This window comes from Paroedura picta, chromosome 7 (genome assembly GCF_049243985.1).
Source record: "Paroedura picta isolate Pp20150507F chromosome 7, Ppicta_v3.0, whole genome shotgun sequence".
Taxonomy (NCBI): Eukaryota; Metazoa; Chordata; class Lepidosauria; order Squamata; family Gekkonidae; genus Paroedura; species Paroedura picta.
This window is the reverse complement of record NC_135375.1, coordinates 103,972,380-103,997,681: the sequence shown is the minus strand read 5'-3', so window position 1 is coordinate 103,997,681 and position 25,302 is coordinate 103,972,380. Positions and strand designations below refer to the sequence as shown.

At 51.9% G+C, this 25,302-nt stretch overlaps 2 protein-coding genes across 2 annotated transcripts in view; both read right to left on the bottom strand.

The window, feature by feature from the left end:
* LOC143841501 (atrial natriuretic peptide receptor 2-like) overlaps nucleotides 1-13,192 on the bottom strand; it is a 43,257-nt gene extending 30,065 nt beyond the window's left edge. Inside the window, exons 1-5 of the mRNA XM_077345878.1 lie at nucleotides 12,507-13,192; nucleotides 11,462-11,664; nucleotides 8,042-8,180; nucleotides 7,370-7,464; nucleotides 6,981-7,116 (exon numbers count right to left, since the gene is read on the bottom strand). Of these exons, the coding sequence (XP_077201993.1) occupies nucleotides 6,981-7,116; nucleotides 7,370-7,464; nucleotides 8,042-8,180; nucleotides 11,462-11,664; nucleotides 12,507-13,167 (1,234 nt within the window). The 5' untranslated portion in view covers nucleotides 13,168-13,192. The remainder of the gene's footprint in view (nucleotides 1-6,980; nucleotides 7,117-7,369; nucleotides 7,465-8,041; nucleotides 8,181-11,461; nucleotides 11,665-12,506) is intronic.
* A 5,176-nt stretch (nucleotides 13,193-18,368) lies between these two features.
* On the bottom strand, nucleotides 18,369-22,835 carry LOC143841506 (atrial natriuretic peptide receptor 2-like). The gene is made up of 3 exons (XM_077345885.1): nucleotides 22,132-22,835; nucleotides 19,512-19,714; nucleotides 18,369-18,576 (listed from the first exon to the last, which is right to left on the bottom strand). Exons 1-3 carry the CDS (start codon nucleotides 22,787-22,789, stop codon nucleotides 18,376-18,378), a joined length of 1,062 nt encoding a protein of 353 aa, XP_077202000.1. The 5' UTR covers nucleotides 22,790-22,835; the 3' UTR covers nucleotides 18,369-18,375.
* Between the last annotated feature and the right edge of the window lie 2,467 nt (nucleotides 22,836-25,302).

Sequence of the window (25,302 nt, the reverse complement as noted above, 5' to 3'; positions counted from 1 at the left end):
GCAATAGGAGAAAGAACATCAGACCGCCGACAACTTACTTGTGGAGTCCCACAGGGAGCGGTCCTCTCTCCTATCCTATTCAACATCTTTATGCGCCCTCTTGCACAACTGGTACGGAAGTTTAGACTGGGTTGCCATCAATATACAGATGACACCCAGCTCCTCCTCCTGATGGATGGCCGCCCTGACTCTCCCCCAGAAGCATTAGCCAGCTGCCTAGAAGCAGTGACGAGATGGCTCAAGCAGAGTCGTCTGAAGCTCAATCCTTCAAAGACGGAGGTCCTGTGGCTGGGTAGGAAGGGCCCATGTGAGGAAGCACGCCTGCCTACCCTGGATGGTGTGCAGCTCTCTATGGCTCACTCCGCCAGGAACCTAGGCGTGATTCTGGACACTTCCCTCACAATGGAAGCCCAGATCACAAAAGTAGTGTGGCTGGCATTCTACCACCTCTGCCAAGCCAAGCTACTAGCGCCCTACCTGGCCCCGGAACACCTAGCTACAGTGATCCATGCGACGGTCACCTCTAGACTGGACTTTTGTAACTCGCTCTACGCAGGCCTGCCCTTAGTCTTGACCCGGAAGCTACAGCTGGTTCAAAATGCAGTGGGCAGGACCCTCACTGCAACACCGTGGAGATCCCACATCCGGCCCATTCTCCATCAACTGCAGTGGTTGCCAGTTGAATTCCGGATCAGACTAAAGGTTCTGGTAATTACCTTCAATGCCATATGCGGTCAGGGCCCAGTGTACCTGAGGGACCACCTCCCTGCCTACGCCCCCCAAAAAGCCCTGCGCTCCACTGCTACCAACCAGCTAAAGGTCCCTGGCCCTAAAGAAGTCCGCCTGGTCTCAACCAGGGCCAGAGCATTCTCTGTTCTGGCCCCCACCTGGTGGAACGAGCTCCTGGAGAAGATCAGGGCCCTGACGGAGCTTAAACAGTTCCGCAGGGCCTGCAAGGAGGAGCTCTTCCGCCAGGCATTCGGTTGAGACCAGATATATATAACCAACAGCGACCAAAGGGCCCCTGCTCCCCCCCGCCCCCCCTCAGAACGCCACCTATACACTCTGGACCTGTTTGTATGTTGCAACGTTGCATTGTTTATTGGTTACACAATTATAATGTTATATGTTTACAATTATGTTATTATTGCACCGTTACCCAAATGTTTTATAAGACTGTTCCATGTATTGTTCTTGTGTTATTATGTAAACTGCCCTGAGCCCCCGGGGAGGGCGGTATATAAATAAATAAATAAATAAATAAATAAATAAATAAATAAATAAATAAATAAATAAATAAATAAATAAATAAATAAATAAATAAATAAATAAATAAATGGACTTTCAACCTAGTAAATAATATAAATCAGTATGGAAAAAATCATACAGAGAGGATATAGAAATGGAAGAAAGAAAAAATTGAGCCTTTATAATAAAAGTACAAACAACAAGGGATTTCCTAGCAGAGGGAAGGCATGCCAACCCAAAACATATAGAAGAAGGACAAAAACAATAAATTGAGAAAAACTCAATCTTAACAATTAAGCATCTAACAGGAGGGAATTTGTGTTGTAGCCAGACGGTGTAGGGATCAGGGCCTATGACCGGCAGCCATTCATCCTTCTGCAGCTCTTCCAAGTGCTTCTCAGGGGGCCTGAATCTTCAGACTGCGGAAGAGAGACACACAACAGCAACAGGCAATAAGCTGACATGGAACCCCAAAGCCACGTGCCTTCCTCAACTCCAATTTCCCTCTAAAAAAACAAGAAGCGGAAGACTCCCAGTTCTGATAAAACTCAGTGATGGAAGGAGAAGGATGCCTGCCCCACAGATCCACAGTTGGAGGGCCTGACCATCCTGGCAACCAGGGCTGGTGGGGGGCAGAATGGGCACAGTCCCTGCACAGTCAGCCTCAGGGGACTTCTTCTGCTGCATTAAGGGCCACAGACCCAGAGCCAGGCAGGTACAGCCACCATTTCCCATCCTCCTCTGGGCCCTTGGCCTGTCTCCACTCTGAGGAAGAGGCTGGGGAAACAAGATGGGCACCTGGGCAGTGGGAGGGAGGGTTTCTTGCCTCTGGGCAGCAAGAAAAGGACATTTAAGAGCTCTCTGTTAATCTGGCATCTGGATCACCACAGGAGATAAGGACGGCTGTCAGGAAGGCCCAGAGTCTATTTACTATATAGTATATATAGATTTTCTGTCTATATACTCTTTCATGAAAAATAAAAATGATTTAAAAAAACAAAATGATGAAACTGATAAAATGTACCACAGTGTTAATGTTTATCCAGCATTAATTTCACCTGCTTCTGTAGAGTTTTATTCTTAGCACTTCTGCAAACTGTTTATACAACCTGTGGTCTCTGCCCTTTTTCAGTTCTGATGGGGAGGAGAGAAAGCTCATATTCCTCAAGCACTCTCTGGAAATGCACATCTGGCTCAGGAGGACTCTGCTCCCTTCTCAGGAGAAGTGGGCGGCTCTGGAGACAGCATCCCCAGGATGACCAGTTCCTCTTCCATTTCCTCTGGATCCCAGGAAGTGCCTCTCTCTGGCTGAACAGCAAAGCTGCACTTCACAAGGGCAACTCCATCTTGAGGATACAGGGTGCTAACTCTTGAGGACCCCCTTCACTTGCCATGTGGCAACAGAGCCCCCCCCCCTAAAGTAGCCAACACCCAAGTGATGGGGGAGGGGGTGTCCCTTGTTCACAGATGGCTCAACAGCTGCAAAGCCTGAGACTCCTTCCCCTGAGAATCAAGGTCAACATCTACCACTGCTGACCATGAAGGGACTGGCAGGGAGGAAAAGAAGCAAAGGGGCCCCAGAAACAAGGCTGAGGCAAGGAGGCAGAGAAAGTCTTGGGCTGCTTTCACTTCCCCCTTCTTACCCGTTGAGCTGAAGTCCATGTCCTCAGCATACAAGACTCCACAGCACAATCCCCCATAGAAAGATTCCCCAAACAGTAGATGCCTCTTCTCCGCATGGGGGACGGACGGACACAGACACTCATATTGTAGGTCAGCTGCAGTTCCTGGTCCCGGTGGGTTAGCAGGTCTGGGAACAGAGGAAGAGAAGAAAAAAAGAGTGAGGAGATCCTGGGGGGGGGGGTAGGTCTCTATGCCACAGCATCCAGGACACTGAATGAGAGTGCTGAATTCAGAAGAGCAGGGCTCAGGGTGCCCACGGTGACCCTCCCTGCCCATTGTGGGCAGGAGACTTGGTGGCATAAAGAGCAGGACTTCCCTTGCTTTTCATTCCCATCCAGAAGCTGTCCAGGCCTCAGTCCCTGGTTTTCCACACAGAGAGGCTGTGCTGTCCTCCAGGCAGTTGGATGATCTCATCTGGATGCAATGGAGGTGCACAGTGAGGGTACTGGAGAGAGGGGAAAGCAGGATAAAAATTAAACAGTGACTCCTGATCTTCTCCACCCACCCCATGGAAACATCTCCACTCCATCTACGGGTCTTGCTTTCCCTCACTTGCAATTACCCACAGGATGCAACCGCCAAATTGTATGTCAGACAGTTCTGATTCCCACCCCAATGGGAAACTTCTCCACTGCACCCCAGAGGTTTGAATGCAAGTGCAGACCCCTCAGAAGTCACATAGACATTCCCTCTGGAGGGGCTCATCATGTTCTGTCCCCCTCTTCTGGGACAGGGACCTCCTCCACTGACCTGAGTCCTCGTGGAGCCAGGAGACATCAAAGAGTGACCCATCCAGCTCCTGTCAAAGTCAAGTATGGTTCACCAAGGCTGTCGAGTTCTAGGAACTGGTTTCCTGGATGCAGTCAGGTGAAATTCTCCCTCCTTGGGGTCAGGTACAAAGAGATTCAGCAGGGGAATAGACCATGTTCTGCAGCTGCCAATCCCTGGATCCGTTCACCTCTCTCCTGTCCATCATGGGCAGCCACTGAAGAGCTTTGCAGCCACACACTTACCTGTGTTGGTTCAGCTGCATCTTCTTCTCCTAGCCAAGCTGCTTTTGCATTTGCACAGAGGGTGAAACTGGTGCTTCTCCAGACAAATATTATGCACACGAGTCTACAGCTCCCATTATAACAGGCAAACTATTACATGCACAAGAATCCCCATGATAACATACACTTAAATGAACACAAACAGTAAGCCCTTTTTTTAAAAAAAAGTGTTTATTTATAGGCCCCCTCTCTGTTTCCTCTCTGTTCATTTTGATGGCCAGCTGCTGAGTAGTGAGCAGAGATACCAGATCTTCCTGGAGGAGGCAGGACTCCCATCAGGCCGTGTAAAACGTTGCTAAGCACATGATGCTGTCGGAATGTGTGAAAACTCACCTGGCCGGTAGACTTGAGAGGCTCATTGACACCAGAACAGCCTGGCAAGAAACAGACTCCCTGCTCCAACCAGCAAGTAGACTGGAAGGGGAAAGAGAGCCTTTGAGCATCCCTCCTTAGGGCCGACCAGCCTCTCCTCAAGCAGAGAGAACCAGCCGGGCTCCACTCACAGGTCTGGATCTGCCCACTGCCTTGCTCTGAAGATGAATGCATCAGACCAGCCAAGTCGACAGAATCCCTCCCTCAGAAGCCCCGAACACCCAGCTCAGGTGTCTGCTGGAAGAAAGAGGCACTAGTTGAGGTGCTTCAGTTTCATTTCCTTCTCCCTTTCAAGGCACTTTGGCATCTGTGCAGAAGGGAAACTGAGGCTCCCCAGGACGATTGCAATGGAGGGAGGCTGAAATCTCCCGTGAGGCTGAGCCAACAGGTGCATGCATGAAAATCCCCCGATGGCAACGTGGAATGAAATGAACACTGAAAACATTAAAGATATTATAAAAAACACCATATGGACTATAGGTTTATTTATTTTGTAATTGATTTGTTGTTCACCCGCTCTCTGTTGTATGAAGAATTTACATCAAAATGAGGTTAAATACAATTAACTTAAATACAACAATATTGGAGTGATGGCAACTGCTCAGCTCCCTTCTCCCATCTGCAGATGGACCGTGACCCTTCCAAGGTCCTTCTGTGTCTGAGCAGAAGGTGAAATGGAGGATCCTCCAGGTGACTGACATGGAGGAAGGGCGACAACCTCCGTAAGGCTGAGCAAAAAGGCGCATGCATGAAAAACGCCCTACGGTAAGATGGAATGAAATGGACACTGAACAATAAAGGCATTTTATTAAGTTCCACATCGATCATTACTTGGAAAAGATCACAGATCTGACAGGGGGAGGCAGGACCTCCAATGGGACCCCAGAAATGCTGCCGATTGCTCCCTGCTGCTTGAATGTGCAAGAACTTACCTGGCCAACAGGCTTGAGATGCTCCAGAAGGGCTGACCTGCCCAACAGCTGATCACCTCCCTTCTCCCATCAGCTGATGGATGGAGAGCTGAGCCGGTGAGCCTTCCAGCATACTTAAGCAGGGCTGCTTAGCCAAGCAGAGAGTACCACCCCCCTCCAGCTGGGGAGGAGCAGGGGACATGGCCTGCAGGATGCCTGACCTGGCACCGAGGGAACCAGGTTTCTTATGCAGGTCTGGATTTGCCCCACAGTGGCCTTCTTCGCATGGCTTTTTGCTCACGGGTTCTGGCCAGATCTTGCTTCAGTTTATTCCTTGATCTCTACATGCATTTTGGAGGGTGCTATAATTTTCCTTCCCCCCCTCCCCCATTTCTTTCCCGTTTCCATCACCTCTGCAGTTCTTTTGAGACCACCTTATCCCCAATATTTTCTGGAAGCCAATTTGGAACCCCGTTCTTCCTGGGGTGCATTGTTTCTGTTAGTTTTCCTTGTCCTACACATTCCTGCCCACCTTCTGAGGTTTGGGCTGCTGTCACCGTCACACCACACCTGCCTCTCCCCCCACGCTGAAGAAGATGGGCAGTTTTACTTTTCAGGTGTTTTAGAGGCACTAAAATGTCAATGTATTATGCCAACTTGAAATGGTCAGTCAGTCATGTTCTCTAATTTCTCAGTGCTCACATTTTTTAAAGTTTTTAGCCCTTGTGGACCTAGGGGATGAAAGAACCAGAGGCTTACTTTAAAAACAGAAGAAAGCAAAAGAATTCAGAGAACCTGGTTGACAGAAGTCATTATATTATATCAATACTTTAGGGCCTTTAAAAAAATGCCACCACCATTGACAACTGTCCACTCTGCAAGCATATGAGGTCTGTGGGGAAGACAATGAACTGGTCCCACTGCTGTGAAAACACAAGAGGAGGAGAGATGTGCAGAAGAACCAGGCCCAAACTGATTTCAAGGCCTATGAATTGGCTGCCATGACAACCAGGAGTTGAGTGGGCAGAAATGCCCCATCTTGCAGACAAACATGTCAGACTGGCACAAAGTTGACCGAAGGGCTGATTCAGAACCCCCCAGAAAGCAGCACAGGGGTGGGAGGCTGGCAGGCAAGCTCAGAGAGTTCCAGGCTCACTTCCTTCCCCTCTCAAGGCAGTTTTGCACCTTAGCAGAAGGGGAAACTGATATTCCACCAGATGACTAAATGACATGGAGGGAATACTACAATTCCCATGAGGCTGAGAGAAACGTGTACGCTTGAAAAACCTCAATGATGCCACAAAAGAAGCTGAACAACAAACAGTACAGTATTTATAATCACTGTGTGAACAATCAGCGTTTTTTTGCATATTTTTAGGATCAGCTGTTTCTTGGTGAGCAGAAATGGCAGGACTGTGTGGGAAGGGAAACCCAGACTCCCCACTGGGTGTGTGAGAAGAAGACTGACCACACTGTCTGTGCAGAGACTTACCCAAAGGGAAGGGGTCAGTGGCTCATGAACAGCCCCAATGAAGGCTCAGCTCTGTGGCCACAACCAGGGAGCAGAACAGGAGGCCACCTGGCAGGTGTCAGAGCATCCCAACTTAGGGCTTACCCACCTGGCAGACGGCAGCCACCACCGGAGGCAGCACTGTGAGGCTGAAAGGGAGGAGGAATGGCCAGCTTGGCCCAGCAGGTCCCTCAGTACACTCACCTTTATCACCTTTGTCACAGGAAGGGTCATTCCTGCTGAAGACACAGGGTGGGTTGGAAAGAGGGACCCCTTTCTTCCAATGGATGGGCCCATACCAATCTATTTGCCCCATGGATCCATTGTAATCAGCCACCACCTGAGGGAAGGAGAGGCCAGATCCTGACCACTAATCGAGACTGCACCTTCCTCCACATCTGTTGCACCTTCTCAGAATCCCAACCAGATACAAAGACTTGGAGGCCCAGATGTTTCACCTCCCACCACCCATAAGACTCCCAATCCCACCCAGGGTTTTTGGCACATGCAAACCAATGCTGAGACCCAGTGAGGCTGTGTGGGGCTCTCCCTTGCCTACCATGAACAGCACTCCCCACCCCACAAACACACACCTGGTACTGTCCACTCTGCAAGTCTGCCATGCTCCACAGGTAGAAATCTGCTTCTCTCTTATTGTGCTCATTGATGCTCACCGTCCCAGTGACACCTGGATGGGGGACAGAAGGGAGGGAGACTCAGTCATTTCCACTTGGCCTCTGGCACCAGCTGCCCCTCAGGAATCACGGTTGAGATTCCCTGCTAACAGGCTCTGAGGGGGGGAAAGGCTCCTGTCTACAGCCACACACCCCTTCCCCCCTCCCCCTCCCACCTGTCCCCCCGGGCCTGTTCCCTCTGCCTCGTCTCAGTCTCAAGCTAGTTTTGTACCTTCCCCCTTTGACACCCATTTCTCTGCAGCAGTCAAAACAACCTCCCTGTCCTTTCCCACTCCCACCATCATCTCAGTTTGGTGTAGTGGTTAGGAGTGCGGACTTCTAATCTGGCATGCTGGGTTTGATTCTGCACTCCCCCACATGCAGCCAGCTGGGTGACCTTGGGCTTGCCACGGCACTGATAAAGCTGTTCTGACCGAGCAGTGATATCAGGGCTCTCTCAGCCTCACCCACCCCACAGGATGTCTGTTGTGGGGAGAGGAAAGGGAAGGCGACTGTAAGGCGCTTTGAGCCTCCTTCGGGAGAGAAAAGCGGCATATAAGAACCAGCTCTTCTTCTTCTTCTTCTTCATACCTTGGATTTCCAGGCTCCTCATCTTCTCCAGGATGAGGCTGGTATTCTGCTTGGATCCACCTTCATGCAGAGTCTCAATCAGTGCCCTGAAGTATAACAGCAGCCCATCATGGAAGTAGCCGGCCATGAGGTTCTTGTGCTAGAGAGAACCAGAGAGAGAGAGAGAGAGAGAGAGAGAGAGAGAGAGAGAGAGAGAGAGAGAGAGAGAGAGAGATTGAGAGGTTTTCCCATCCCCCTCACCCAACTCCCATGTCCTGTAGGCAGCCATTCCCTGAGACCAGGCAGAGATCACCATCAGAGGACCTTCTAGAAACAGCTCTGGTGGTGGATCCATAAGAAGACACAAATGGAGCTGTGTCTCCACCACCTGGCAGCCTGGATCCTGAATGGGTCCAGATCAGGAGCTTCTCTCTCAGGGGCCCCACCCACCCTCAGGCAAGCTCAGCTGTAGCAGCCCACCAAAGACAAGGGGCTTGGGATTTAATGAGGGATGGATCCCGAGAGGGAGCTTGCCCTACTTCCACTTGTGTATTGGAAAACACAAAAGATACTTTGCAGCCAACCTCTCTCTTTCAGGCTGTATTACACCAATCCTCACCTGTTTTACCATTGAGAAACCCCTGAACCATCCCTCAGGCTCTGAGAGATCCCAGGATCTCTTGGGATTGCATGATTGTGCAGAATATGATTGGGAAGCATCGCCCATCATAGGCCATTTTGGGAGGGCGACTTAGCATGGTCATATGGTCATATCACCCAATACATGTTTAACAAATTTAAATTAAATATATTGAAAATTGATTAGCACCCATTGAGGAAGCCCTTCTGGGGTCATAAAACCCAGGCAGAGAAAGTCTACGCTTCTATAGGGAGGTAGGATCAATGACAATAATGGATGAAGGAAAAAAAGGTCCATCCAGAATCGGGTGACCCAAGGCAACTCTGCAGCATATCATGAAGTCAGGGCTGTGTATGGTCAGAAGGGCAAAGGAACGGGATGGAATGGAAAGAGGGGGCAAAACTCAGGCCCAAGGCCAATCCCTGGCCCCTAGAAGACTCCCAGCTCCATCCAGGCACCTCCACTGAGAAAGGACCCCCAGGAAGAGGGTCACACAGAGCCACCCCCAATTGGCCCAGCCAGCCCTGAGCTCCAGAGACTCAGCACCAAGCACCCAATCTCCAAAGCTCTGCCCCCAGGACAAATGGAAGACCCTGCAGGGAGCAGAAGAATCCCTGTCTTTTCACCATGGGGTGGGGGCGATGGGGTGGGGGGACTCAGCTCTTCTTCTTTTGGAGTCATTAGAAACACACAGCATCCCAGAATGCACAGAAAAGAACACACTTTCAGGAAAGTCACCAAGAGAACCAGGTGGGAAGGAGCAACAGAGGATGTCCATAGACTCATAGAATTGTAGAGCTGGAAGGGGGCATCCAGGCCATCTAGTCCCGTGGTCCCCAACCCCCGGTCCAGGGACCGGGATCGGTCCGTGGATCAGTCAGTACCGGGCCACGGCTCCTCCTCGTCCTCCTCCCCAGCTCCTGCCTCGGGGGCTGCCCTGCCATCCTGCCAACGGCTCACCTTTGGTGCTCTCAAGAGGCTGCTATGACTGGGGCTCCCCCTTGGAATGGCACTGTGCAGCTGCTGCTGGCAGGGGCCCCCAGCAGGCGGCAGGAAGTAAATGGCGTTGGCAGATAGCAAGTGGAACAGGGGCTCAGGTGGAAGCATCGCTCGGCAAAAGACTACCCCCCGGGCCTCAGTAAAATTGTCAACCATTGACCGGTCCAAGGTGATAAAAAGGTTGGGGACCACTGATCTAGTCTAATGTCCTCCTCAGTGAAGGATCAGCCTAAAGCAACTAGTGAAGGGGAGCTCACTGCCTCCTTATATAAACTTCCATTCACTCCTCCCCAGTCATCTCCCCCTCTCCTAAACTGGAAACTCCTGGACTCAGAGGAAAGTGCTTCAGCTTCTCCGTTTTTGCCGTGGGCTTCTTGAGAGCATCTTCCTCGGCTGTTCTGTGGTCTGGTCCCCAGAGATGAGCAGAAGTTCTGAGCTGCTTCCCCTTCCCAGTTGCTGCTTTCCAACTACAGCTCCAACAGCCCCTGGCCACCCCATCAGCCCTGCTGGTCTCCTGGGGCCCCTGCCCCCTCTGGCCAGCTCTGGAGGCCTCAGAGGATCAAACAGGCCAAAAGCCTGGCCTGATGAGGAGCAGAAGCTGAGGCTGCTTGAATATATTTTCTAACTGTGTGTCTTCCTCAGTCCCCTCTCATGGCTCCCTTCTGCCGTTGCCCAGCCCTCCTGAGCCCTGCCCTTGACCACCTGCATGGCTTTGCCTCCATTTCCCCACTGCTGCCCTCTCCTCCTGCCCCACACCAGCTATGGCCAGGCTGCTTGCTCTCTGCCCTCAGAATGACCTTCAAACCTCTTCTCACAATCCATCAATGTTCATTCCTTCCTTGATCTCCTGCAAATCTGTCTCACACAAACTCCCACCCACAGCCTACCTCCTCAGCCCTGCCCCATGGCCCAGTGGAGGTGTGGGGCTAGCTAGGGCTGTGCCTGACATGGAGGAAGACCAGCATCCCATCCCAAGATGGAGTTTCTACTGGATCTCAAGCCCAGAAGGTTCTGAGCAGTTATATCAGCAGCTGGACTCATGTGAGTTTGCTGACAAGATGGTGGAGGATGTATTGCAAACCTTATGTTCAAAACACGCAGATTGTCTCAATGGTCTCAGCTGGCTGATGCTGTTATCCCAACAAGTGTCAATGTCATGTGGGGAGGAATCAAAGCAGTATTTTCAACCCAGCCTTCACCATCACAGCCTCCCTGCCCTCCCTCCCACACCATTGGTCTTCTTTCCATCTTCCGAATGGGAGGTCATAAGTGCAAGTGAGTTTTAGGCTCTTGTTTCATGCAGAAATGGAGGGTGTCTGACTTTGCTCCTGTACAGGACACGAAGCAGGACAGGGAAAGAATTTCGACCTGTGAAGGCCAGCCCCACACATTCCCACCCCCCTCCCATGGTTTCCCCTATGGCAGGAAAAAGTCCCCCACCCCACACACACACACAACTCCTGCCAAGCACCCAGCCAAGGCAAATTCCAGAGAGGTCAGGTCTGCAGATCCTCCTCCTTGTTGAAGGTTCAGCCTGGAGGAACCCAAAGGCAAACTTGGCCACGCGTAGAGGCCCAAAGGCTGGCTGTGATGGTTCATTCATAAGGGGAAAGATCTCTGCCCATGCACAGAAGCACTGCTGGCTTCATTCTGGCTTCAGGTCTTCTCAAAGCCCTGGCTCCATACATGAAATCAAGAGCCTCCCCAGATCCAACAACAGAATACATGAGAACACACCCAAGGGATTAGGGGCATTCCAGGGATTCCCACCCCTTCCCACCCCCACAGACTTCTGAACTTACCTGGAAGGCCTCTTGGAGGCCTCCCAAATCTCGGCCCTCCTTGCTTTGCCAGGGCTTTGCTGTCTCACGGTGCCCCACAGCTTCCAGGCTTCCCCCCAAAAAGTCCAGGTAGAGGAAGACGTAATCACCGTTGGTCATATTCTGAGTTTGTGCCAGGCGCATCATCTGCTGGAACAACTCAAGGGGGCCATAGATGTAGACCACTGAGGAGAAACCACACCCGCCACAGGAGCATGTGTCAGATGCAAGCGAGGAGCATTAATCAGCCGGGCTGCAGCCCAAGGTTGGACTCAAGAGGCTGCCCAAGAAGCTCTGCAAGGTCATGGCAGGGAGGCCCTTCCTTGGGCTCTTGGTTCCCTCAAAAGGAAGGGACTTTAATTGCTCTTTGAAGCTACAGTCACTAATTGCACTAGCAGAGAGACCTGGGCCTGGGGAATTAAGGACCACATCTGTGACTTCACCACGAGCAAGGAAAAATCAGTAGGGACAATGGCTCTGGAGGCTGTGTACAACCGTGCAATTAAACACTGTGCAGTTTACGCCCCGGAATGTGCCCACAGCCGGTCTGGGAAAGAAGGGGGTACAATACAGACAATGCTGGGATGTGATGGGCTGGCAGGGAACTCCGGACCAGGGATGGACACTCAGCCGTGTGATGGGCAGAGCTTCTCCTGGCCTGGCTGCGCTGCTCACCACTTTCACCACTGCAGATTCAGGTGTTAAGAAAGAAGAGGAACCCCTTCCTGTGTTCAGACTTTCTCTGCAGTAAGCCGGATCCTTCACCCGGATCCATTTCAGGTCTGCTGGATCCGATTGTGCCTTAGTCCCTTGAGGCCTTGGTCAGGATGAGGAGACCCTCCCCCTCCTGTTGGTTCGGGACCCCCCCCCAGCCCCGCTTTCTTCTGCCCTGCTCCCCCTCGCTGAAGGACCCCAAGAAAAGCGCCCGCCTCGGCAGTCCCTCCTGAGGGCCGCTGCTGCCGCCGCCCCGGACTCCCAGCCGACCTCCCAGGTTGGGCGGGTAGAGGCCCCGGTCTGGCGGACTCACCTCGTCCCTTGGCTCGGATGGAGCGGAGAGCCTCGTCCAGCCCGTCGTCGAGATCGATTAAGTCGTCGCTGCCCCATGACCAATGGAAAGGGTCGCGCAACCCTCGGAGATAGGGCGGGAAGTCCGGAGCCTGGCGACTGAAGGCCAAAACGAAGGGGGAGGTCCAGTTGAAGCGCCCGTTTAGGTGCCCCAGAAAGGACTCGAGGTCTCTCCCGCCCGGGCCGGCGTACACGGTGGTCGCGAACTCCAAAGGCCCGTAGTTCTCGCCGGCCGAGAGGAGGGGCAGCCCCCAGCACCGGGCCCAGCCCCTCACTGTGTCTCCAGCGTAGTCGCAGCCGAGGCCGAGCAGCACGTCGGGGTCCCGGGAGTCCTTCAGCTTCAAGGTGCTCTCCAGCACCGATTCCTCCGAGCAGTCGCCGTCCTCGTCCGCCGGGGCGAAGGCGATGGTGACGTCGAGGCCGGCGCGGCTCAGCTGGGGCTGCAGCGCCTCCAGGGCCAGCTCCAGGGCGGGCGCCACCAGCGGCCAGGCCCACAAGGAGCTCAGGTCGCGCTCGGGCACGACCACCCCCACGGTCACCTCCGACGGGGCGGCCGGGGCGGCGGAGGGCAGCAGGGCGAGCGCCTGCAGGAGGAGGAGCAGCGGCGGCGGTGGGGAGGCCATGGGGGCTCTGGGCGCCAACCTCCTTCACCCGCGAAGCCGAAGCCTCTCTGGGCGCTCGCCGCGCCCCCTCGGAGGGGAAAAGGCCCTCTGGCTCCTCCCTCCGGACGCTGGGGCAGACGGGAGGGGGGTAGGGGAGAGGACCAGTGGCAGAAGGATTGCAGGGAAACCGCCCAAGTCCCCTGCATTCTCATATAAGGACAAGCCAAAACGACTGTTTAAAACTGTAGAAGTTTCTAATGCCCCTTTAGGGCATCCCCCCCCCCTCCCCAGTTCATCCTCAGATCTCCCTCCTCTCCCTCTTGCAGCTGCATTTGCAGAGCAGATCACAAGGAAACAGGCTCCTCTGAGGGACTCCAGGGCCCAAGATGGTTCCCTGCCAAACTCTCCCATCTTATTCAGTATTTTGATGCCCCCTCTTGCTCAACTGGTGCGGAGGTTTGGGCTGGGTTGCCCCCCAATCTGGCGATGACTCCCAGCTCTTCCTCCTGGTTGATGGATGCCTGACTCTCCCCCCGAAGCATTAGCCGGCTGCCTGGAAGAGTGAGGAGGTGGCTCAAACAGAGTCGTCTGAAGCTCGACCCTTCGAAGGCGGAGGTCCTGTGGCTGGGCAGGAAAGGCCCAAGCGAGGAAGCCGCCTGCCCACCCTGGATGGAGTACGGCTATCAGTGGCCCACTCCTCCAGGAGCCTGGGCGTGATTCTTGATGCCTCCCTCTCAATGGAAGCTCAGATAATGATCGTAGCACGGCTGATATTTTACCACCTTCACCAAGCCAAACTACTAGTGCTCTCCTTGGCCCCAGAACATTTAGCCACAGTTTTCCATGTGATGGTCACCTCAAAGAGCCTTACGCTTGACCACCTCCAACATCTGGCTGATCCCTGGCCCTAAGGAAGCACACTTGACCTCAACCTGGGCCAGAGCTTTCTCCATCCTCGCCCCCACCTGGTGGAACGAGCTCCCGGAGGAGATCAGGGCCCTGATGGAACTTGGACAGTTTGGCAGGGACTGCAAAAGGGAGCTCCTCCACCAGGCATTTGGTTGAGGTCAACACGAACCACCACTTCCCATCCCGCCTCCCTCCTCAACCACCACTACAGACTCGCCCTCCCATTGGGTGATCAGTATGCAATGACCTATTGTTCTCCCCAGTATTCTATTGTCCCATAAAGTTGCTATTGTTATTATTGTACTACTAGGGGCAAAGCCCGTTGTCTCCAAGAATACAATGGGCGCTAGAGCTTGACAGTGGGAAGAGGAAGGGGTGGAGTTGTCCAGTCTGTAAGGGCATGGGATTGAATGTGTGTGTTGTGTGGGAGGTTGTGGTGGCATGGTGGCAAATGAGGGTATGGGTATGGAGATATGGGTGTCAAGAACCTGTGGTGTGGAAAGTTCGTTGAGTGTGGGAGAGGACTGACCTTTGGGAATTTTGGCATAGTGGTTACAGATGAGCTTTCCAGAGCCATGTCCTCAGATATGTGAAGGGAAAATCAGACTGGAGACTCTTCTTAGGGGAAGATTACATGGCAACCAATTCCTCCCAGTTCTGCGTCATTTCCCTTCTTGTGTGAATTAGGCCACAGACACTGAAATCTCCCCTGCCCTAATACACAAAGGGTAGTCACAGCCTCTTGTGGCGCAGAGTGGTAAGGCAGCCACCTGAAAGCTTTGCCCATGAGGCTGGGAGTTCAATCCCAGCAGCCGGCTCAAGGTTGACTCAGCCTTCCATCCTTCCGAGGTCGGTAAAATGAGTACCCAGCTTGCTGGGGGGTAAACGGTAATGACTGGGGAAGGCACTGGCAAACCACCCCATATTGAGTCTGCCATGAAAACGCTGGAGGGCGTCACCCCAAGGGTCAGACATGACTCGGTGCTTGCACAGGGGATACCTTTACCTTTACCTAGTTACAGTACACAGGTGTCCACCCTGTTCCTTCTGTCTCCCATGTTTTCACTGTTGATAAAATGTTATGTGCCCACATGCTTCTTTCATGGTTGATCCTTAGAAGAACGGATTTTTGTACCCTATTGCTTACTACCCAAAGGAGTCTCAAAGTGGTTTACAAACACCTTTTCCATTCGTCTCTCCACAATAGTCAACCTGTGAGGTATGTGGGGTTGTGAGAGATCTGAGAGAACTAGGAATGGGCCGCAGTGACCCAGCAGGCCTCAGGTGTCTCAAAGCATTTTCCAATCGTCTTCCCTTTCACTCTTCATAGCAGACTCCCCATGAGGGAGGTGGGGTAGCGAGCCTCACAGGGAAGCTCGCAACCCTAAGAGGAAGACTCTCTGTACACAGCAGTCTTGACCTTAGTAAGGTTTTTTATACTGTTTTTTTATTTGCCAGGCCAAGGTTATTTGCCAGGCCAATAAGTCATTCAGTTACCATGTGTCTCCAGACATTTACTTGTTCTCTATTTACAGTTTCAGGCTGTAAATATTTATTTAGATATTCCTGCACTTTCCAGACTCACAGGACTGATGCTGGTCTGCCTGTCTGCGCCCCAGAATACAAACAGTTGCTGGTAAGGGCTGGCCATAATCCATAGGCCAGGAGGGACACCCCTGAACCACTCCCTATCAACTGCAGGCAAAAATCTAACCCCTGGCCAGAGCAGTATTTTAAGTGAGAAGGGGCTTTTCTGTGGCCTCCCTGTCAGTCAACTGTTTGGCAGAAGGGGAAAGTCCCCCCCCCTCAAAAGGAAGGCCCTCAGGCTCCCCTGCAGTGCTCTTGGAAGGAAAATGCCTCCCTCCCCTCAGTCAGGGCCTGTCAGAGGCTCCTTCACAGCAGGCCTGAAGGGGGGGGAGGGGGAACAGCAGCCTCCTGCCAGCTCTGTCAGGGTTCTGAGGCAAAGTTACAGTTGGACTTGACAGTTAGGACAGCCTTGGGGCAAAAAGGGCTGGCTCAGCCTCTGTTCTCATGCCCCTTGGCAGCCCTGCTGACCTCCTCTCCCTGCGGTGGTCAGGAGCAGACTGGCAGCCAGACTGGGCTGGGTGAATGGAATTTTGGTCTGTCCTGGTGAGGGGCCAATAGGAAGGCACTTCGCACGCCTCCTCATTGGCCTCTTGGCCCTTGAGTGGCACTCGGAGGGGCGAATCAGGAGCCGCTTTGCGGCTCCTGATTTGCCCCTCCGAGTTTTTATCATGGACAGAGCCCGCCCTAACTCCTCCCTAATAGCCCTTAGGATTTTATTTAACCGCAGGAGCGGTTAAAGATTATAAACTGGATTATTTGTATTGTTCCTGTTTGATGTAAACCACCCTGAGCCTTTGGGGAAGAGTGGCGAATGAATGAATGAATGAATGAATGAATGAATGAATGAATGAATGAATGAATGAGTTTCAAGGGATAGTAGCTCTGACTGAATATAACCCTACCCTGCAGTGGAAGAAAACTGGGAGGTCAGAGGTGCAGGCAGGCATAAGGGAGAGCAAGCACACATTTAGGCACACATGCAGAGGGGTCTGAGGTGAATCTGAACGATAAGGCAGGACTTCCATCCTCCAAATTGTCTGTGCCTCAGGAAAACAGGAACGTTTATTAGGACTTTTAATCTAAAAAAAAAACAAATTTACACACTCCTATCTTAACTAACATCTGTTAGAGGTGTTACCCAAATTGCTGGGGAATCATGAATATAGCTAGAGGCTGGGTAACGCAGGATCTTTACTACCAATTTTTACGGGGTCCTTTCCCTGGAAGAAACCTTTCTTAAATGAAGAAGACAATTAAGCTTACACTCAGGGGATTTAGTTGGGGAAAATATTGGGATACACTCAAAACAGCCACAGAAGCAAAAACATACATACACTCAGTTCTACTGCACCTTTCTTGGATCCAAGTAGTCAAGACACAGGGTTGACAACATCAGGGGTGGACAGGATGCCAGGTATGGAGGGAACAGAAGCACGCGCGCGCGCACACACACACACACACACACACACACACACACACACAGGGTGTGCGCAAGGCTTGATATAATGTTTGAAATTCCCGGGCCAGCCCCAGGTTTTTTTTTTTAAACAGACCCGTTGCAACGAATCTGCGTTGATTCGTTGCAACGGAGAGACCCATCCAGCTAGCAGGTGTGTTTGAGCTGCCGTTTCATCGTTGCCACGCTCCCCCCGAGTGAAAAAAAAATATCCCCCCCCCACGGGTGCGATTTTCGGCCGAAAACAGTGTGAAAAATAAAGGGAAAATAAATCAGCAAACGGGCTTCTGTGTTGTTTGTGCTTAGTGACTGTAAACAGAGGGACTGCAGACGGGGAAGCCTCACTGGCTAAACGGAGGCTCGCCGGTGCGTTGATCTCTGCTTGCTCGGAGAAAAAAAAATGGCGATCGCTTTGTCGGAAGATCAGAGGAGAGAGCCAGGGGGAGGGACTTTGTAGAAACCACAACAATGGTAATGCACAGAACTTTCCCGCTAGTGTTGCAGATTGGTTGCAGGGGTGTAGTGCTTTACGGAGGGTGAATCCACTTTTTGGGATTTCCCTGAAAGCGCTACAACGAAGCGCTTTTTGCAGATCGGTTTCAGGAGTGTTGCAGATTGTCAACGACGTTGTGCATAACGGCAAAACTGTAGCATTTTCAATTAGTAACCATTGTGCAATTTTGAAGGAGTGCGGAAAGCCCCTAGGTGTGATGGCCCTGTCCTGTTTTATCAGGAAGGACTGGGGGAAGACATTTGGGGATAAGATATGCTGCTAGGCAAGAGAGACAAAAGAAGTTGCAGTTAATACCTGGAAGGAATATTCCTTTCCTGTAGATAGTCTAATGGTCTCTCGCTGGGGGGGGGGTGATTTAGATAATATGCACATTTAGCTTAGTCAGTTGGGCAAGGAGGAAATGTAAGATAAGGGTCTAGTCCAGCTCAAACCAGATGGAAATCTGGCCTGGCTTTTCTAGGCAAGGGAAGAAATCTAGTGAAGCCCAAACAAGATGGAGACCTGGCTTGGCTTCCTAGGTTTGTTAAGGGGCCCTGCTGACTCCATAGTCAGTCTCTGCCAGGCTGGTTTCTGCATATACCAACCTGCGTGTACCAGTCATGGGCTTCTGTGCATGAAGGTGTCTCTGTGTGAGGCACCCTTCCATTATGGGCTACCTTTTGGGTAACAGAGGCATCTGACATAGTTGCATCTCAGGTCCATTCCTATCCAAACTTCCATGGGATGTCATGTTCTTATTATACACTGTGTTAGTCATAGCCCCTCACTCCACTATTTCCACCTCCTGGCCCTTGTGAATAGTTCTCCCCAGAGCCCTTCCAGAAAAGGCATTTGGGGTTTTGTTGTCCCTGAGACAGTGGGTCAACAGACCACCAAAGCACAAGGAAGCATGCAGGTTCCGCTGGCTCTGGAATTGTCGGTATTCAGTGGTTTGGGGCTCATGGTAAGTGATCACCAGCACAGTCTGCAATTAGAGGAAAAGGTCAAGGGGGCAACTGAAGCCAAGAACCAGGTAGAAGGGAAAGGTGTTCCCCTCAGAAGAGGCTATTCTATTTGGTCTTATATTTAACTAGTAATTAAGCCCGCTGTAGCTGCAATACAGCAGGCGCTAGTGGGAGGTTTTAAGATAACATACATTTAGGATCCATAGCAAATCAAAACTTCAATATTTGTTGTATTTCATCATGAATCATATTTCCTTGCTTCTGACAAGCCCACAATGTATAATAAAATGATGAATTTCTTTCATTACATTTCCCATTCTCTCTCTTGCTGAACTTTAACTTTGGGGACAGTGTACCACCTATAAAACATTTTATACCCATTTTCTTTTAACCTCTGATATTGAATGAACTTTGATTCATTAACCCACAAAGCCTCCCATTAATCCATGCTTATTTTCTCTCCAAAATGTTGACCCCATTTAGTCATACATTTGATTTATTATCTACCATATATTTTTTCATAAATTCCTATGTCCCCCGGAGTGATCTTTTTTTCTTAAACTGAAAAGTCCGAGAGATACTTTAGATGCTCCAACTCTTTCATCCTTGTGGCTGGCCCTTTCTGCACCTTCTCCAACTCTTCTGCCCTGTGGTCACCGGAGCGGGGGGGGGGGGAATTCCCTACACTGCCTCCCTCTTCCAAGGGGCTGTTTCTATTATATCTGACTGTGCCTCAAGCAAGCCCACAGAAGGAGGCAGAGACCTGACCTAATCCTGATACTGACATACTAGTTAACTTTTAAAATGTGCTAGTATCCTTATCTTATGTAACCTTTTGATTCTGAATTGTGTTTATTTGCTTTCTCAGCTCACCTTTGGGGAGATTCCAGCACCTAACTTCTACTCTCCATTTTCCCTCCCTCCTTCCCTCCGTCCCTCCGGGTCCTGGACTTACCTGGAAGGCCTCCCGAAGTCCTCCCACCTCCTGGCTCTCCATGCTCTGCCAGGGCTTGGCTGCCTCACGGTGTCCCTCAGCTCGCAGGCTCTCCCCAAAGAGGTCCAGGTAGAAAAAGACGTAGTCTCCATTGGTCATGTTCTGAACCTGTGCCAGGTGAATGATCCTCCTCACCATCTCCACTGACCCAACAATGTAGACCACTAAAGAGAAACCACACCGGCCAGAGGCTGTTTAAAGCACTATGCTTTACTTGAGATGCTGTCTAAGTATATGGCTGCAAAGCTATCCTTTCTTTGGCTCTTTTGGTCTTTCAGAGCAGTCCCCCCTTGTCATTAATCATAGAATTAATTGTTCTTGTATCTATCAATCTGTCCACCCACCCTCTACATACACACACAAATTAAAGAACAAACCCACATACTCAAACTGAGAATTTAGCAATTGACGTTGCCAAAATATGGTTCCTTGTGAACCTCAGTGAAATTCACTTACAGATCTGAACGTACACAGAGAAAACAAGGATTCAGTGCTTCAAGGCACCACCGTGTTGCCAAAGACATGGATCAAAGGCAGAAATCTTAATGACAAATCAAGATTTGTACATACATAGCAAGATTATAGATTACACTAATGTCCACAAATCACACAATTGAAACATGGATCCAATTCTTTGGCCAATGCCCTGGTAAAGAAACATGAATTCATGCTGTTTTTACACTGCAACAAAAGACAATCACTACTATGGCTCACATCCTTGTCCATAAACATAACCATAGAATTCATGGATCAATTCACTTGATGGCACCACTGCAAAACAAAAATATGCATGTCCTTAAGATTTTTATATGATTCCACCTAAGCCCACTATCCAGCCCAGGTTTTCTCAACCAGGGTTTCTTGATGGTCCTGGAAGGGTTTCTTGAATGAGTGCGAGTTAATTAATATTAATGTCTTTTTAAAATTTATCACGTGATGTGACCATATATGGTCAATTTGCCCCCATCTCAAAATGGCCAATGATGGGCCTGCAAAGGGTGAGAAGAGGAGGGGTCCTGGACACCCTCTAGCGTTTTCATGGCAGACCCAATACGGGCTGGTTTGCCAGTGCCTTCCTCAATCATTACCATTTACCCCCCAGCAGCAAGCTGGGTACTCATTTTACCGACCTCGGAAGGATGGAAGGCTGAGAACCTTGAGCCGGCTGCTGGGATTGAACTCCTAGCCTCATGGACAGACTGCATGTCTGCTGCCATACCACTCTGCACCACAAGAGGCTCTAAAATAAAAATAAAAATGTGTAAAAAAAAAAGTTGAGAAAGGCTGATCTAAGTGTTGTGTATGTGGAACTACAGAGGGCCAAGCAAGAGGTCCAAGGCAGGATCCTGGCAGATGTAAAACCAGGCCAAGAACCAGGTAGAAGGAAAAGGGGTTCCCCTCAGAAGAGGCTATTCCATTGGGTTATTTCCAGCACCTGATATGCCAGATCACCTCTGCTCCATTCCACCCTTCAACTAACAGGCAGGCCAAATGCATGGTTCGAACAACTAAAGGCACACTATCCAAGGTGATGCAGGGAGACTGAATGAACCTTGTAAACAACCAAGTTTTTTTCCCCACAAACTCTATAATGAAAAAGTTGATATAATTTTTTTACAGGAGACACACAGCTCCTCATGGGTCTTCATGAGCTTTACATGGACTCCAGCAAAAAGTAAAGGTAAAGGTATCCCCTGTGCAAGCACACCTTGGGGTGATGCCCTCTAGCGTTTTCATGGCAGACTCAATACGGAGTGGTTTGCCAGTGCCTTCCCCAGTCATGACTGTTCACCGCCCAGCAAGCCGGGTACTCATTTTACCGACCTCGGAAAGATGGAAGGCTGAGTCAACCTTGAGCTGGCTGCTGGGATCGAACTCCCAGCCTTATGGTCAGAGCTTCAGACAGCATGTTGGCTACTTTACCACCCTGCACCACAAGAGGCTCTTTGCTGAACTTGTGGGACGTCCAGCAAACACAACTGCAGAATCTAAGGAGCATCCATGTCCCCAGATTCCATCCCAGATCCCCACTCCATGTTGCTCCCTTGGCTTTAAAGAATGGATTAGAGCTGCAGATCCTCCTGATTGTTTTACCACAAATGAATAATCATATCCATCACACCCGCCCACACTCTGCTTCCTTCCACCCCTTTCCTGTGGATGGGGGGCTCTGGAGCATCTGCCTGCCCCTCTTCCTCCCCTGGATCAGGTAGATCCAGTCCCTTACAACCTCTGCCTGTAGGAGGAACCCCACAAGCTGACGGGAGGGGGGGCAAGAGGGGGCTTCTGCCTGGAGGCTACAACCCGCCCTCCCCAAGGCAGAATGGGAGAGCCATTCTCTTCTGCCTCCCCCGACCCCCATTCAACGTGCACCCGGGGATGCTGCCTTCTCGCCTCCCCCTCTCCCATGCGCCCCTTCGCATTCCGGGAGGGAGGGACGGAGGAGCAAATGCGATGCCCCAGGCGGACGGGACGGGTTGCCACTGCTGCCGGCGTGGGGGACCCTGTCTCTCCCAAAGGGCTTCCGGCGGGCTGGCCCAGGGGGACGCAGGGCCAGAGGCTGCCACCTGGCCGGACTCACCTCGCCCGTGGGCTCGGATGAAGCGGACGGCGTCGTCTGGGCGGCGGTACTTTTTTCTGGCCCCGATGAACTTGGGGGCGTCGAGCAGCCGCTTTCTAATGCGCAACAGCGAGTGGTCGGGGTGGGAATTGTCGGCGGCGCGGCTCAGGGCAAAGGCGGCGCGGGAAGTCCAGTGGAAGCGGCGGTGCAGCAGGGTCAGGAAGACGGCGAGGGTCGACCCTGCCGGGCCGGCGTACACCATCGTCTTGAACTCCGGGTCCCGGTAGTAGTGGCCGGCTGTGACGAGCGGCAGGCCCCAGTCCGAGGCCCGGCGCCCAACATCGTCGTCCTCGGAGTCACAGCCGAGCCCGAGCAGCACGTCGGGGCTGTGGGCGGCCTTCAGCGTCTCGCTCTTCTCATCTGCGACTGAACAGTCCCGGTAAGAGGCGTAGACGGGGCGGACGCAGAGGGCGGCGCGGCTCAGCTGGGGCTCCAGCGCCTCCAGGGCCAGCTCCAGGGCCGGGCCCAAGAGGGAGCGCACGTCGCGCTCGGGCACCCCCACCCCCAGGGTGACGTTCGTCAAGGGGCGGCTGCTGCTGTTGGTGGCCGGGGCGGAGGGCCGAGCGGCGGCGGAGGGCGGCAGCGCCAGGGCCGCGAAGAGGAGCAGCGGCCAGGCCATGGCACGGAAGGGGGGAGAGCTCAGGACCCTTCTTCGGCCGCACCAGCCGGAGCTCTTCTGCGGGGCGGCCGCGCTGCGCTCCCTCGGGAAAAAGCTCCCTCCAAGGGGCGGTGCGAAGGGAAGAGGAGGGGTGGGGGTGGCTTCGTCTCTGCCTCCTCCCTGGTTGAACCCTACACATAGAAAAGTTTTTAATGCTGTGCAGTTAGGTCAGCAAAGTTAGCTCCGGGCTAAACCTGACAAAACAGGTTTATATTTATATTTATATAAATATTTATATTTAGAACATGTGGAATAAAGTGTTCTTATTTAATAGCCTGGAGCACCTACAGTTGGGTACAGCTAAAATCCCCTTCCCCCACTTGATATTGCTTCCAAGCTCTGGTTTGAGGGGATACTTTGAGAGGGCAAAGATGGCCAGGGGAGAAAGAGCTTCGCATTCTTAGCTGCTGCTCCTTGGTTCATATCACCATTCCCGAGGTCTTTGATCTTTTTAAATTTTCATTTGCCATTTGCCCTTCATACTGTTCTCTCTCCATGTTTGTCTCATTGTGTTGAGACTCCTAGATTGGGAGAGATCCTGACAAATCCTTCTTTCCAGTAGTCTCTTAGCTGTCTTCATCTGCTGATTGGGCGGGCATGGAATCCTGCATGTAGCCTAGGCATAGAGGCTTGCAATGTGTTTCTTTGTAACTGCTCTTAAAACTTTTTTTTTTGTTCTGCTTCATTAAGGAGACTGAAATAGATTAATACTATATATAGATAGTATATATTTTAAACCTCAAAGCACTGTGAGTTTGGATCTGTGCCTAGTCCACAAAAAGGTCACCAATAACTGCAAATGCTCTGCAAAAACTCTGCAACTCTGTTTCTCTGGAGGGACTCAAGGCCAGGTCAAGTTCAAAAGAACCAGCAGAAGGGGGCTCTTACTTCTGGGGTGAGGGGAGGCCAGGGGAGGCCAGGGCGATGCATAAAAATTTATGAAGATTGTGGACTGTAAGGACACAGTGATGGGGGCAGGGGAGCATTCCTGGGCTGCGGATCCACTGCTGGGGGGCCTGACCATCCTGGCAACTGGAGTGGGGGTGGGAGATGACTACAGGACAGGCATGGCACCTGCATGGTCAACATCAGGGGATTTCTTCTGTGGCATTAAGGGCCACGGTGGCAAACATCCCTCCTGCTCCCCACTGGGTTCTTGGCCTGTCCCCAGTCTGAGGATCAGGCTGGGGAATCAAGATGGATGCCTGGGTGGTGGGAGGGAGGGTTTCCTGCCTCTGGGCAGCAGCACTTGCTCAGAAGGACCCTAAAAATACCAGTCTGTGTTAATCTGGGTTCAGGATCACTGTGGGGGAGGACGGCTGTCAGGAAGGTCCAGAATCATCAGCACCCTAAACAACAGACTACAAAAGCAGGATGAAAACGAGTCTATGATAAATGGAAAACTGGTAAAATGTACTATGCCCCTGACTTCCTACTGCCCACTGGGGGGCGCTGCCAGCAGCACCTGTGCAGTGCCATGCCGAGGGGGAGCCCCAGCCATGGCGGCCACTGGAGATCACCAAAGGTGAGCCGTCATCAGAGTGGCTGGGCAGCCCCTGAGGCTGCAGCCGGGGTGGAGAGTCAGGAGGAGCTGCGGCCCTGTACCGACTGATCCATGGCCCGGTCCCGGTCCCCGGACCAGGGGTTGGGGACCGCTGTACTATACGGTTAACAGTTATTGTGCATAACTTTTTATCCAGTTTCTTTAGTTTTATTCTTATTCTACAAACTGTTTAACCTACCTTTCCCAGTTCTGGTGGGGAGGATGAATGCAGAGGTGGAGGGATGTGGCAGGTCTGTGTTCCCGAAGGGGTCTCAGGAAATGCGCATCTGGCTCAGGAGGACTCGGCTCCCTTCTCAGGAGAAATCGCAGGTTTGGACTCAGCATCCCCTAGAGGTCCACTTCCTCTTCTGTTGCCTCTTGGTCCTGGGAAGTGCCACCCTCAGGCCGGACAGGAAAGCTGCACTTCACAAGGACAGCTCCACACTGGGGCTCAAGGATCCGCTTGACCTGCCATGTGGCAACAGGGTCCCCCCTCCACAAGCAGCTCACAGACCCAGTGAGAGGGAGGGGCTATCCCTTGTGTGAAATGCTGCCAAGGGGTTGATGCTGTTGGAATGTGCAAAACCTTACTGGTTGAGGGTAGGAGAGTCCTCAAGCATCCCTTGTGCCACAGAGCCCGTCTACCCTCCAAAGCAGTTGTTTCCTTCAATGGGACAGATATCTGCCATCTGGAATTCACCCTCAGGGTGTTTCTCTTTTCCCATTCGGCTGGAAAGAACTTCAGCCACAGAGCAGCAGCGGTCACCTGAGGCCTGCTGTGTTACCTGCACAGGCTGGGGAAACAAGATGGGTGCTGGGGGGGGGGCGGAGGGTGTAGCAGGAGGGTGTAGCAGGAGCTGCTCAGAAGTACATTAAAGACGCGTGTGCTAATCTGTGTGGTTGATCACCCGGGGAGGGGGGGGGAAGATAG